The sequence below is a fragment of the Eimeria tenella genome, genomic scaffold, assembly GCF_000499545.2.
Source record: "Eimeria tenella Houghton genomic scaffold, Eth_scaff6, whole genome shotgun sequence".
NCBI lineage: Eukaryota > Apicomplexa > Conoidasida > Eucoccidiorida > Eimeriidae > Eimeria > Eimeria tenella.
The window spans coordinates 310754-325186 of NW_013543423.1; the positions used below are offsets into that span (position 1 = coordinate 310754).

At 50.6% G+C, this 14433-nt stretch overlaps 5 protein-coding genes across 5 annotated transcripts; 3 read left to right on the forward strand and 2 right to left on the reverse strand.

The window, feature by feature from the left end:
- Window positions 1-995: 995 nt before the first annotated feature.
- On the forward strand, window positions 996-3120 carry ETH_00020725 (ULK kinase, putative; the record flags this gene model as incomplete). Its single annotated transcript, XM_013377693.1, has 8 exons — window positions 996-1472; window positions 1659-1733; window positions 1859-1926; window positions 2046-2151; window positions 2265-2391; window positions 2551-2632; window positions 2807-2888; window positions 3046-3120. The coding sequence occupies 8 exons, from the start codon at window positions 996-998 to the stop codon at window positions 3118-3120; spliced, it is 1092 nt and encodes a 363-aa protein (XP_013233147.1).
- Window positions 3121-4344: 1224 nt separating this feature from the next.
- ETH_00020730 (RNA binding motif-containing protein, putative) lies at window positions 4345-6213 on the reverse strand (the record flags this gene model as incomplete). The annotated part of the gene is made up of 5 exons (XM_013377694.1): window positions 4345-4423; window positions 5044-5358; window positions 5554-5594; window positions 5771-5894; window positions 6074-6213. The coding sequence occupies 5 exons, from the start codon at window positions 6211-6213 to the stop codon at window positions 4345-4347; spliced, it is 699 nt and encodes a 232-aa protein (XP_013233148.1).
- Window positions 6214-7438: 1225 nt separating this feature from the next.
- On the forward strand, window positions 7439-8882 carry ETH_00020735 (uncharacterized protein; the record flags this gene model as incomplete). The annotated part of the gene is made up of 3 exons (XM_013377695.1): window positions 7439-8006; window positions 8323-8431; window positions 8540-8882. The coding sequence occupies 3 exons, from the start codon at window positions 7439-7441 to the stop codon at window positions 8880-8882; spliced, it is 1020 nt and encodes a 339-aa protein (XP_013233149.1).
- A 183-nt stretch (window positions 8883-9065) lies between these two features.
- Window positions 9066-9412, forward strand: ETH_00020740 (uncharacterized protein; the record flags this gene model as incomplete). The annotated part of the gene is made up of 2 exons (XM_013377696.1): window positions 9066-9224; window positions 9326-9412. The coding sequence occupies 2 exons, from the start codon at window positions 9066-9068 to the stop codon at window positions 9410-9412; spliced, it is 246 nt and encodes an 81-aa protein (XP_013233150.1).
- Window positions 9413-10536: 1124 nt separating this feature from the next.
- ETH_00020745 (uncharacterized protein) lies at window positions 10537-12248 on the reverse strand (the record flags this gene model as incomplete). The annotated part of the gene is made up of 3 exons (XM_013377697.1): window positions 10537-10827; window positions 10959-11777; window positions 11898-12248. The coding sequence occupies 3 exons, from the start codon at window positions 12246-12248 to the stop codon at window positions 10537-10539; spliced, it is 1461 nt and encodes a 486-aa protein (XP_013233151.1).
- Window positions 12249-14433: the final 2185 nt, after the last annotated feature.

Here is a 14433-nt window from a genome sequence, read left to right on the forward strand (position 1 = left end):
AATGGAAGAGTTCGAATAATTCAGGATATGTAATACGCGCAAACTGGTCAAAAACGCGTTACTCGATTGAAACATTCCGCCGCGTTGTGCCTCCCCAGTAGAAGCGGCTAGTGTTCGCTCCCCATTCCTGGGCCTCTTAGTCACTCCTAGCTCATTAATACAAAAATGCCAACATCAGACAGATATTCTCGGCTGTTTCTTTCGCCCTGGAAATCCCCATGAAGCCTTGACGCAGAACAGGTCCCAAGAGCTTGCCTAAGGGGTCCGCGTTGGCAAGCCACAGTGCTATCACCCTTCCCCTGGCTTTGCAAACCCTGAAATATTCCTACGATGCGCTTGTGAAGACTACAGGAGGCCAGTATGGCATAGTGGCTGGTGTAGGCTACCCGAAGGCAATGCAATCAGCCACCGGTACTGGCGGAGAACAACTCGACAGTGGCTGGATGGTCTGCTGGCGGTCCTTCCCAGAAGTATGCGTATGAACAATGCTTGCATCAAAGAAGATTCGAAAAAGCAAACAACCGCGTCGATTACGCTTGCCGTTCTTACGAATTTCGTTGCGCGTGGCCTGTATGAGCGAAGCCACAGAGCCACTGGCGCCCGCAGCTGCATGCTCCACTACAGAGCCTCTCCCGCCCCTTCCCTTTCACAAAAAGAAAAACAATTGCAAATTGATGATGATTTGCATTTAACGAATCTTCCCTGGTAGGGCAGTTTCCTTCAGGGAGAAATGCAAGAGGCACAACGTCATACCTCGCAGCCCCAGTTTAGGCAAATGGGCCGTAGCGTCGAGCTGACATAGAATAAGGACCAACTTGTTTCTGTGGCAAATACGCTTGGAAATTGACTATTCATCGAGCGAATTGGTAGAGAAACTTCCATTCATACGTTGTATGGCACTGTATGGCACGCCCCTCGACATCAAGGGGCTTGGGCCTGTTCGTGATGCCGCCAATTAGTATTTTCTGTCAGTCGGCGTCTTCACTGATGCATCAATGGGAAACTCGTGCTCCCCAGGCTGCATTGCTGCCACACCGGCCCACCGACGCGGAGTTGATGACATTCGCAGGTACTACAAGATAGGTCGCATCATAGGCTGCGGCTCCTTTGGCCAGGTACGAGAATGCATCGACAGGGAAACTGGCCAGACCTATGCTGTGAAAGTGATGGAGCGGCGTATGAGTGGCAAGGACAAGATGACTCCTGGCCGGCCTTCTAACGAAGCTATGATACGCTCGGAGGTGGACATTCTCAAATCATTGAACCATGAGAACATTGTAGCGTTTGTAAAGTTTTTTGAAGACAAGCATTGTTTTTATGCCATCCTTGAAAAGTGCGATGGTGGCGAGCTCTTCCATCAGATTGTCAGCCGCAGGCAATTTACTGAAGAAGATGCGTCAGCCCTTTGCAGACAAATGGCATCAGCTCTCGCCTACCTTCACGGTCAGGGCGTTGTCCACCGCGACGTCAAGGTAAGATGACCCAATGTACTTTTCTTTGACCAGCAGGGGCCAAGTGGGTGCACCCGTCAGGTCCAATTGCGGTGCTGATAATGTTGCACGGTTGCCCCGTTATTTGTAGTATATGCTATTTCCCTGCAGTAGAGTAGTTCCTCTCAGTTTTGTGCTGCTCATGTGTTTCGACCTCTGACATTGTAGGCGGAGAATTTTCTTTTTAAGAGCAAGGGACCCGACTCTGTCATCAAGCTTATTGACTTTGGAATGTCCGCACGGGTGAGAGGCAAGATTCTGCTGCGTGCTGACGCTTCTCTGGTTTATTTGTGCTCAGTTTGGGCTGCAAGTTCGGGGTTCTTGCAGTGAATTATTAACTTTCTTTCCTTTTGCGTTTGTTGCCGCAGTTACCGGAGTGCGGATACCTAACGGACCTCTGCGGAAGTCCACACTACATATCTCCTGAACTGATTAGGTAAGTAACATGTAAACTACAGCGAAGAGGCCTCCCTACCAGGTAGTGAGTGCTTATCAAGTTTGTTGGTCTTGAAAGACTTAACTAGATGAAGAGCGTATGAGCGATTATGCGTACAGCAAACGCTACGACCAAGGGGCGGATATGTGGGCGTTTGGAGTAATGATATATTTGATGCTTTTCGGAAGGTATCCGTTTGAAGGAAGCAAGGCTAGTGCTATTGCAGTAAGCTCGCAGCTCCGTTTGACAATATCACTTTTCGTTGCAGACGTATTGTGCATATTATTTCAGCCAGTTTAGCTTTTTGCGCTCACCGAAAGGGTGCCTGTTTCGTACAGAGGGAGGTGCAAAACAAGCAGCTCAACTGGTCGCGAGCTGCTTGTCCATTTCTGACGGATGCTGCGATTGATTTCCTGAGCCGCTTGTTGGACAGAAACGAAAAGACGCGACTCACTGCAGCACAAGGTGAGGCTGGAGTATACATCTTCCAGGTAGACCTTCGCGGAGCCGGCGAACCACCACGGTTCTTGCTGTTCACAGATCTGACCATTGTTACACTCTGCTGAAGTTTGCCGCTTGCTGGTGTATTTTATGGGGTGCGTGTGAGTAATGGTGTCCTTGCAGCCTTGGCGCATCCGTGGATATCACAGCCATCACCTGACAAAGCGATGTCTGTGATTGGCAAGGACAAGCTGGAGCTAGCCCGGTGAGTCGCTTGTTAGTGTTGTGTACATTGCCGTCTCTTGCTAGCGCCAGGCTAGCAGACAAACGTGAGGGTTAGATGCCAGAAAGCCTGAAGATACTGCAACTAGAGCCATGAATCCTGGGTCAGCCTGGTTACCCTTCCTGTGTCCCTTGAATTGTTTCGCGTGTTATGCAGACGGCTCTCTGTTGATTGCGAACACCAGGGTAGTCAGGCATCCACAAAAAAGAACTTCAAGATTGACAAGGCCCCCAGACAGGTGCCGCTGCTGACAGCCACAGCTGCTGACCGCTGCGCCCTGCCGAAGCGCATGGCCAAAGGCTTGCGACTTTCCCTGCCTGCGTCTTAAGGACGCCACGTGCACGTACTAGCTAAAACACGTCTGGGGAACCTGTTAATGTGACTGTGCGCCTCAGCATAGCCGCCATCAACTGGCAGAGGGCATCGACGGCAGTAGCCGGAACCAGAACGGGGAGTTCGACTCAGGATAAAGGACACTTAGTGTTTGCGGGGACAATGACCGGTTGGTTGGAAATGAAGAGTCAATTTGCCCATTCGGCATATGTGGCTGTTTCATTGTGAAGTATTGTGTGCAAAAGCAGGCGCCCAAACGTGGGCGACTGCTAACCTCCGACAACTAAAGTGGTGACGGAGTTACTATTTTTTTGGGGCCTGACACTACTGATATGCTGGGAGATCATGGCCCCGGGAGGGGAAGACTGTTTGCTCCACGACTACATATTCCCGCCTGCCTATCAAGCTACACTGGACCATAATGCCTCCGCTGCAGTAAAACGCTCCCATTCACGGCGCGGTGGTTGAGGTATCTTGACAATGTGTGGGAGTCAAGAAGCACCGGTACATGTCCTTGGCGTGTCAGCAGGTGTGCTTCGGTCGCGTGAGTGGTTTCTCTATGACGGGTTGGTCATGGGTTGCTGCGCAGTGTACAGGCAGACAGGCGCCCAGTAAAATAAAACACAGCATGATTGTGGGCGCCAATCCCTACGCAACCCACTCCTGTTCCGTCTGCCGCACACGTCGTCGGTAAACCTTGTTTTTCCTGCCAGCAGATACTCTGCGGGTATCTGGGGCGGTGGCCTCCGCGCAGCGGTGCCGGGCGACGCTGCTCTCTTTTGTTGACGATCATAGAGCTTCTTGTCTTTTGCCTGCTTGTGAGGTGCAACAAATTCCTCTGATTCAGTACTCAGCTAATGGGACATCGCCTCGCGCGCTACGTCGTTCAGAATTTTGCATCTTTGGTAGCATATGGGTGACTGAAATCACCTGAAGATCGCGCTTGAGACATCCAGCCCATTAAAATCCACGATACGGATTCATGGAGTCATTCAGAGCAGTGCAGTGCAGTGCACTTGAGCACCAAGACAATTCCGAGAATTGCACAGCAATGTTTCCAAAAAGCAAAGCACAAACCATTAAATTGTACACCCATCCAGAGCACGCATCAACAACAAAGCGAGCTACGCACAACGCCTGCCAGGAGCGCAGCGGCAACGAAGATGCTGGGCTTGGCGGTCTCCTGCTGGCCAATGTATACGTTTGGCGTCAACGCTTGGTGAGCGGGGCATGCAGTCACAGCGGATCAGGAAGAGTATGTGACGTGGGTTTCTTGTCTCCTGAGCGACCTGTACCGCGCAGTCCCACTACATTCTAAGCTTCCGACAAGGCACGGGAACATCTTTCTGCACGTTTTCCCTCTAGCGCGACCCCGAAGGAGGCCGTCTCGAGTAGTCGTCTTCGCGTTCCCTGTCGTGGTAACGCGGAGGGCGGGCGTCCCTGTGGCACAGTACCGCATGCGTCCCTCATCATATGCACACTGCGTCACTGTGGAGCAAACAGAACGAGGCTCGAGGCACGTGACTGCCAAGGAGGCAACATACCATGACATGCACGCATGGACCATCATCCGCACACGTGTATCCTTAAGTGTCAGTCTTCCCGGAAGACCAACAAAGTATCATTAAAGCGAAGTGGTGCGGGTTACGTCTGTCACGCCATCTACTTGTCTTCTCGCGACCCTGGGGCTCTCTTGGCCAGCCACTGCAGTGCTCTTCTACAGAGTGCCTCGCGCCTGGATGTGATATCGCTCATTTCCAGCAGACGGCTTCGACCGCGCCGCTCTTGGTCACTGCTTCTCTGCCAGCCTATTAATACGCTTTAAGCCTCTGGATTGATCAGCATCATTTCTCTCATTCCTTGGGTGGCTTTCAGAGGGGCGCCTTTGGCTTGGCATTGCACATTTCTCTTTCATTTCGCACTTGACGCGCTCGCCTCAGCACGGTGGGACTGGAGTGTCACGACAGCGTTTACTTCCGACACCGCGTTCTAGTTAAATTAGCCATTGGTTGTTTCAGGCAGGCAATTCATTTCTCGCGCATGCCCACTAGCTCGCTCACTCTGGCGGATAGCGGTAACGGTCGCCGCGGTAGCCATCGTAAGGCCGCGACCTGCTCCTGCTGCGTCCAGCGCGAGCGCGTCTCTCGTCATCCATGCCCTTATACTCTCGTCGCCGGTCATCTGGCCCGCCGTAGCCGTCGTCGTAGCCGTCGCGGCCTCGCCGCCCGTAAGAGTCGCCGTTCCCTCGATAGCCTCCGTCATACATTTGTCGGTCTCGCTCATACCGCCCTTGCCGGCCATCATAGCGGCTACCTCCATACCCGTCGCGCCCTGGGGGCCCACGGCCCATCGGGGGGCTTCCCCGGTAGTACCTGCTGCAACACCAAGCAAGCGCACTAGTAAGTAATAGAAGTTACTAAGGCGAATATCAGTAGCTGTCAGAGTCACACAAAGTGGCTCAGCGACGGGCCCAAGGCACAAGAGGGGCAAATCTTTTTGGTGGGGAAAATAATTGCAAGACCCAGTCCCGTCCCAACGAAGTTGTGTGCACTCAAATGTCAAGGACGCACCCGTTCTGGCGCTCGGCAAGTATTTTCCTCATTGTGTGGGGCTGCAGGAGACGCGCAATTGAGACTACACAAGCAAATGCTGAGTAGTAGGCAAGGACTGCAAACTACTTCTGGCCTAGTCACTGATACACATGCGTAGGGATAAAGAAAAGGGGTGACTCCGTGCCAGCAGGGGCAAGGCAAAGCAAGCAGCGCCATATAGGCCGTGTTCGCTCACCGACTTCCGCCTGTCTTGCGCAATTATTACCGAGAGCTCATTGCCATCGAGGACGTATCTGTCGAACTCGCGAACGGCATCTTGGGCATCCTTCTCGTCAAAGTATTCCACGAAACCAAAACCTCTGCAGCAGGAAAAAAACGAAACAGCGGACACGCCAGAGACCCATAATTCACCGCAGACACTCAGAGCCGTGCAAGCAAGGCGATTCACACGGCGCTGCTTTTTTGTGACGGATCTGCAGATGCTGGGCTTCTATGCGCATCAAAAGTATCACTAGTGCAGAGGGGGGTCAAGGCGTACCGGGGCTCCCTCGTAGTGTGGTCAATTGGCAAATATACATCCTTAACACGCCCAATCCTCTCGAAGATTTCGCGGACCTTTTCAGGAGTTGTTTCATAGCGCAAATTGCGCAGAAGGAGAGAGCAGCCGCGATTTGCCATGGTGCAAAAAGCGGGAAAAGCGTGACGACAGATCTACCGGCCACCACGTCGACGACGAGCCTGCAAGCTACAGCTCTGGTTTCCACAGCTTCCTCCACTTCTCGGGTCCTGTATATCCCCTTACGAAAATGATTTTGGCGGGTGGTGCTTGAAGAAATCCTGGGGAGACTCCCAAGAGGGCCGGGACAAAATCATGCCGTCCCAGTAGCCTCTACGCCACTCATACACCGCTGCGCGTGCGCGCGACAGAATACAACGCTTTCAAGGCGTGGCCGCCAAGTTTGAATTTAAGTGCGCATAGCTTCAAAAAAAAGTACACTTGCCCCGCTGTCCCTTGTTATGGGTGAAGACTCTGCTCAAGTCACATGCAACCTGGGGTACCCAAGGTTGTGGCTGATGGTGCAGCAACACATGCACCCGTGGATGCTGCGCCTGGCGAGGACACTTTCACTGCGCTTTGAGGAACTTGCACAATATCTGATGAATATTTCTGAGGTAGGGCTAAGCCAAGGAAGTCAATGGGAAGTACTGCCAGCGTCACAGTGTATGGATGGCACCCACCGCATTGCATGCCGAGATACCGAGGAACTAGAAAATACTACGCTAAATAATAATCAGCTATTCATACTTCGTTGACCAAAGTTTACAGGAGCTGTCATGGCTTAGCAAGAGACAACAGCTGGATGGGGTGTCCGCAGTCCATACTTAAGCAGACCGTGAAAGCAGGGCCCAGTTAAATAAGTAGGCTTGGGATCTTTGGCACCCTCAAGCAACTAAAAGCGTGGCGCTTCTCTGGGCAGCAATATTGTTTTTTCGCACAACGTATGCAGAAAGCTCTGCAAAAGGTGGCTTGAACCAGCGGCGTTCATGCAGCCTTGCCATTTTCCGAGGTTTTCTCATCTCAAACTTGCGGATCGCTCGCGCTACGCGTAACTCTTTCTCGACGGAAGAGCCAAAGAGAAACTGCATTGGGGAATGGCTGGCGGCCTGCGCTTTGCGCATGCACTGTTGGCACGCTTCAAAACCGCCCTCTAGAATTTTGTTCGCCTATTTGACTTCATGGACAACTTTAGTAGCTTAGCCTATATGTCTTGGAGCCTCAGACGATCGCACTGACAGAGTTTCTGTTGTAGGGAAACGGTACACTAATTCTGAGCCTTTGTCTGCTTGCACACTCACCGTTTTCGTTACTACTTAGTTCTCTCTGCCGGCTGAAGGAACCTTGATGATGGTGCGGGGCAATCCATGCACAGCGTCAGCCCTTTCAGCCCCTCGCAATTGTTCCCGCAAGGTGCAGTTTGGTGACTCGGCTGCAGCTGCTGCTCGCGTTTATGTGGGGCGCTGTACGGCCTGCGGGTTAGAGCGCCTACTCTCAGCCCAGGCTGGAACCAAGAAACTACTTGAGGGCAGTGGCCTTCTCCACAACTCCGGCAAAGAGCAGAAACCTATATGTGCCAATGCAGTGGCCTGCGAATTCGTTGCCTCCATCTCGAGGTCATGTTTAGCACGCATTCAGACAGCACGAGCAGGGCAGGCTACTGCTGGCATACAGCCAGCAGAAAGCTCTTCCCAAGACGCATGCTCCGCCATACAGGAGCTCTCTTGCAACTCTGCTTGTATTGACAATATGGAGTCACGAGCACCGATGTTATCCCAGGAAAAGCCACTTGAACACGGTGCAGTATCAACGAAATTGCATCAAAGCCTTGAGGAGCCTCAAGCTCCTGCTAGTCCTACCAACTGTGGAAATGCAAGTTGCAGTGTTGACGGCCAGTCACATGAGATAAACAATGGTGAGCTTAAAGATCTGGGGCAGCATTATCCATAAAAAACATTCGAGTCTTCTCATAGTTTGCTTAGAGGTCACGAATATGTACGAAGTGTTATAGTTGAGGACCAGGAACATGTTATAGGTGTACGCATTCCGCACGCCAAGACAAATCAGCACCCAGAGCAATTAGTCAGCACTGGCAGAATGGATCTCGTAAAGGCATCATGCCCTTGAAGGCATCACAACCTTGCATGCCAGAGTCCGACGTTTTCGCGGCACCAGCAGGCAGCCCACACCCAATTCAATTGGTTCGTCGTGACTTGTGGCTGCAAATACAGACGAAACAAGGGGCCTGCCACCAACTGAGGAGCTCGAGGGTTCGCCGGCGGGCGCGATACCTGATGAGAAAGAAGAGTGGATAAAAAGTTACATGCGTCTTTCTGATAAGTACGTAGTCTGTACTGATAAAATAAGGAATCCATAATATTCATAGAGTTCTACTAAGGAATGGTAAATATTTAGCATCAAAATTCTTTCTTGCGGATGCATGTGCAGGCACAGAGACTTGTTCTACGAGCTAATTTCCCTATTGTCAGCTGCCAAACTACCGCGCTGGCAAGTTAGTCTTGAGAGTTTTAACGCTTGCTTGCTCTATTCATTGCTTCCACCTGCACCAGTTCAGAGTGCGTCCATGCAGCAGCATTATTGCTCAGGCATTCCCTCAACTGCTGTGATGGTGGTTGCTCAGCGTGATGCTCTCGGATTGGCTATCATTTCCTTCCGGCGCGAGTACGAAAAGGTAGGATGGGAACCGCTTTTGTGGAGTCATGACACACCTCCAGAAGATAAACTTCCTAACTTCCAAGGAATTCCAGGTTCTTTTTCTCCTTCTTCTTAGGCACTGCATGAGTTGGAAGGCGAAATTGAAAGCGTCCGTTCGTCTGTCAATCTGACGAGTACGTTAAGCATCTTTTTTACGAGTGATGCAACGCAAGCCAAGGCTTTGGGTTTCTCCACTGAAAGCCATTCTAATTATTTCTTGGTGATTTCGGCGCCCTTAGCCCATCATAAACAATGCAGCATGGAGTTGGTGGCTCGAGAACTGCTGTATGCTTTTCCAGAGCTGCAGTCATGCGCCAATCCAGGCGGAAACAAACTTGGCATCCTCTGCAATGCTGGATTGATATCGCACCTGAAGGAGGCCTGGAAAGGCAAAATTCTTCACCTTGAGGACATGCAAGTAGGCAGACAATGGCTGCATATGCAGAGCGAGGGTTTGACGTTTAGATTAGGTGTCTAGAGGCGCTCCCATTTAGCTCGGAGGAATGTCTGTGCCTTCAGAACCAAATAGCGGCATCTCTCTTCAGCAATCCATATGCCACCTCGAAAACATTAAAAGATGCGTTGAAGAGCGAGCGAATCGTCTAAAAAGAACCAGCACGTTGAAACACGGGATCGGCCTCTCAGCAGTGAGTCTCGCAGAGTCAGAACGATTATGACTGGTGCCTCCATTGCAGGGGAAGTTTACTTCTCTTTGATCTAAAGGGACTCATGATGGAGACCTCAAGGGCTCAAAGGCAAGCTTTCTCTCCAGGAGCAGCCCACGCTGTCATTCAGTAGAAAGAGCCCTCTCACTGCTGCACAATCATCGCAGCACGTGACAGTGCCAACTCAAGAATATGCAGGCAGATAGCAGCAATAATAGAAAATGGCCGTTGAAAGGAAACCCAGAAAACAGCCATTGCTTGCAACTGCCTGCTATAATCGAAAATTCTCTAGCAGTGGTGTTTCCACTGTCCCACGAAATGGAAAATTCAGAGAACAGAACCAAAAGTCAACTTCCATACCGCTAACATTTTTGGCAGCTGAATCGAAGAAAATAGAGAGCAGCTTGTGGACTCGGGATTTGGAAAACCAGCGCGTAGACTGTCTGCTGACGGTGGCGCACATTTTGAAATGTTCCCTTCTAGGGTACGGTGTAACTCCTACCTTCTAAAGTGTTCACTGAACGACACTGAGCAAATTCCTAAATGCTCTTGGGGCTTTGGGCACAGAAACCTCCAGTGACATTAGTTTCACATTGGGGTAGCATCCTGTCACTTGCCTCTACTTTAATATTTAGATGGCGACACAAAATGGCTGATCACTCTTTTAGGGTGAAGCAGAATTATACGGGCTTTCTTGGCTCTCTGGTGCTCCAGTACTTGCTGATGCTTACAAGCACTACTGCAAGGTGGTCGTCGCCAACTTGCATTCTCTTAGCCGCTTTGCAACATAGCTGAAGCGCGTCGTCACTAAAAAAGTAACCTGACTTTTGGCTTCTTCAAAACTCTTAAACCCGTTCTCTAGCCCATGCGCGCAGGAGCGAGCGATTGATATGTATGTCCTAAGTGTATATTTGTCAAAAAAATATCAACTGTGTGCTAGGCGCGCCACGTCAATTTCCGTTGAATCGCATATGGCTGGTAAAGATAAATTATTATCCGGTAAATGCACGGAGGAAAAATTGTTGTCAGTACTGCCGAGAAAAATTGGAAATAGGTGCAGAATGGCTAATTCGTTCGGCCACAAAAGTGCAGTAACTGACGCAATTCTGCTTCGACAAAATCGGGTATATTGCCTTGCTGTTCACCTACATCTTGTTGCTGCAGTTGACGGAGAGCAGCATCCGCTGCAACGGCGAATATATCCCACAGAGCTTTTTGGCGGGCTCCTGTCATTAGGATATCCCTCCCTAGACGACAAAGTTGCTCAGCAGTCGCCTCTCCGGCTGCTGCAGAAAAGGCGGCTAATACGTATTCTGCACTTATTTGCTGACCCAGTCGGTCTAATCCAACAAAGCCCTGAGCACACACATGTTGACACTGACCCACTGCGTTCACAGTAACACTTCACGTGACGCACCTCTACAAGAGAAGACAGCACAGTGCAGCCAGCTCGGCAGCAACAGCAGCAGCTGCAGCAGCACACTGACAAGCGCGAGGTCGAAGGCACTGCAAGGCAGCCGAGATGAAATCGCACGGTAAAGATGGTCTTTCAAAAGATGCAGCACTATGTCTCTATCTCTTCGTAGCAACTCCATGGCATCTTCTGTGCTGCTGCATGCAGGGAAGCCAGCTGCTGCTTGATGATTCCTTCTATCCGGAAGCGGCAGCTTTAGGGCGTCCGAAATGATTGCTAAGGGCCAAAGCAATGCAATACTTTCGCCGAAGCGTCTCTCCTCGACCAGTTGGCGGCTTTTCTGCATTTTCCTCAGCTGCTTCTTTGTCACTGTTAGCAGCTCCTGTGCTGTTGCTGCGCTAAGGCCCAAAGGCTCTGCTATGGCCCCCAACAGCAGCAAAAGCCGGCGCAGCTGACTGAAAGTCATAACAGCCCACTGGAGCTGCACGCAGTTCAACAACTCCTGCAGCAGTGCTTGAGCTGCAGCTTCCACGGAGCTGTCAGTCAGCAGATCTGCTTCTTTCATGGCGAGGAGAACTGTCGCAGCATCTGAGAAATGGACTCGAAAGTCCGTTTCGTCGGTTTCCGACAAAGCCTCTTCTTGGGAAGCTTGCTTCTCCTCCAGCAGTAGAGGAGCAGCGCCTCCTCGCGCGGCAGCTCGGAATGCCTTACCTAGTCTTTTGGCCACTGTGGTGGCTACGGGCGGCGTCAGTTCGCCCGTCCTTGAGAAAGCTGCAACTAGCAGGGAGGCAGTGGACAGCGAAAGCTGCCCCTTCTCCAGCAACTTTAGCACTTGCTCTCGTTGCGACGCCCAGAAGGCGCTGCTACGTGGTGTAGCTAGGCCTTGTGCTGCCTGCAGCAGTCTCGCACGCAGCCACGTCATGCCTCGACCTTGTCCTGGAGGAAGTCACACATAACGTACTTGTTCCCAGTGAGGTTTGCTGGTCCACCATGAGGCTTAGTGTTCCCCTACCGCCAGGACTCGCTGTACAACTGTCAGCGTATCGTCAGCGCCTGCTTCTTCCGTGGAATTCTCATCACTCGGGACCAGTGGCTCCTGCTGCCGCATCCTACGCATACGAGCGAAACTACGATGAGCTGTTGTAGCAGCCACGTCGTTACGGGTATGCATCTGACACGGAGAGCTCCCCAAAAGGGTAAAGCTGTGAAGAGGCAAGACCACCGAAGAGGTCCCGAACTTCATTTTCGACAAGCCACATATTAACGACACAGTTGCGAATCTCTTTGTAAACGCAGTTAGTATCTCTGTTACGGAACGTAAACAGCCCCCGGCGGCTGCTGCTGCCGGCGGCAGTAACACCATTGAAACACAGCAGCTATGGCATTAACCTACTTAATAGCTGACACATGTCACGGTGATGCCGGCTGTAACTCGTGTAGTTGTTGCCTGTGCCGCCACGCAGACGATGCCAGGGGACATGTAGCGTCGATTGATGGATGAGAGACTTTTCGCCAGCGGCATTCAGGATAGACCTCTTCCCTGCCAGTGAGACATCCATAGATTCTTAAAGCCGATTTAAACAAATAAGTTGGTGACCATGATGCTAGAGCTTCGAGGTGTGGGGCGAAGGGCTCTTCAACGTACAAGACATAGCATATTGGCCGCTCAGGGCTACTGGTTCTGATCACATGCAGAGATGTACACACATAGTCTTGAATTATTCAAATGAAATATATTACAGGCACAAGCGATTTCTGGTCAGTAAAGCTTACTAGTGCGAATTGTGTGTGTTCGCTCCAGAACGCAGTTCCATGTGCGCAACAGGCACGTGTCGCATCATCTGCGATCAGTTTGCTGGTTCTTGCCGGCAGGTCAGCTTAACTGACTGCTTGTTTCTTAAGTTTACGCGATAATAATCTTTGGGCTTTTTTCTCACTACTCCGAAAAGTTGTGCTTATCATTTGCTGCGGAAGCGCTTCTGTGTAGAAGCCCACGGCTTTACGCCAATGTCAAAGTACCAAGCACACCAGACAGCTTCTCACTTTCTGGAAAAAAGTTCAAATCGTCCCTATGCACATCCTGATTACCTGGCCATTGGCTGTGCCGTATTGTGGATCCTCTCTTAAAAGGCAGTGCTTGGTGATTTATAGCTTATTTTTCACGAAGTCGTCCTCATGTGAGCTTCCTCTGTAGCCTCTACCTGTTCAGACCTACTCAAGCTTGGGTCCTGATACAAAAGCACGTCATTTTTGGTACACACTAGCGAATAAAGGGCACTAGACGGTTCCCCTATTTATGCAACACTCCGAATGGGCAGCACACTGACGCAGCTGCCCCCGTATCCCAGGAGCAGCAGTACGTTGAAGCAAACTCATACATAAAATGCTTGGAAAAAAATGAGAAGCACCTGTGACCGCTCTCGAGTGTAATTGAAATTGCTGCCACTTCGCTAGATTTACACCGTTATTGATGGCTGTCATTCTCCCCTGAGGATATTAGAGCCGGCTGCGCTATCTCCAGAGCACTGCATATTCTTATGCACAGGTAATTGTGGTAAAGGCTAGAAAAAGAATGAATTTTTTAAAGCTGCAACAGTGCAGAGAACGGCTTGAAGAGAGGCGCCTGCCAGCCCACGGAGTGAAGGCCAAGATTACGCAGGGAGCGAGCAGTATTCGAATCTGCAGGCCACATCTCAGGTGGTAATGCTTGCCAGTAGTGAATCTTTTTAAGAAAGCCCAGAGCCAAAATCGCTAGTCTCCCTGTATTTGTGCAGGTCCTGTGGGGAATGGACAGTCATTTTCGCCCTAGTCAGGTTTGATATGGCTGGGCAAGATCTAAATGCAGTGTGCCTTCGGTCAATTCATCATGTCCCTATTCAGAAAAGCTATAAATTGTACGAGACTGTGACAGTTCCTAATTCAAAGTATTGCGGGTTCATTTCCGGTGGTTTCTTGCCCAAGCTGATCCTGGCTGTGGTTTAAAATCCTGTTCAATTTGCTTCATGCTATCTTTTTTCCAGTTCTTTGTGTAGCGTCCTGATAAGGCCTTACTGAAGTAGAGAAACTCCCCAGCTAACACGCTACAAACTAGCATCGCCTAGCTTTATTCTTTACTCTCATGCTTCCAGGCCGCGGACACTCCCGATAGCGTTATAATTTCATGCCTGGTTAGGCATACTGGTAAGAGAAAAAGTGGCGGTGCTGCTAAATTGTTCAGCTAGACGTTACGGCTGCTTTTTCCCAATCCGATGGCGCTCACAAATACTTTTAACAAGTGAATCACCACAAGCATTAAACATGTGCTTTCCCTATAGCGGATCCTTTGGTTAGGCGACAATACATTTCCTTCTGTAAAGTGGAATATTCAGCACTGCTGCTTCTTCAAAATTTGTTTGAGGCCTGTGCTGACCAGTACCTAACTGCGAAGCTTCTCAATTCCTGCCTCACTAAGGCGTATTGTGTTGCGTCATACCATATAACAGTTGGCAGAGCTACTACCCCGCAAGTGGGAACAAAGCCATGCACCAGTTACACTAAAACTATTGATA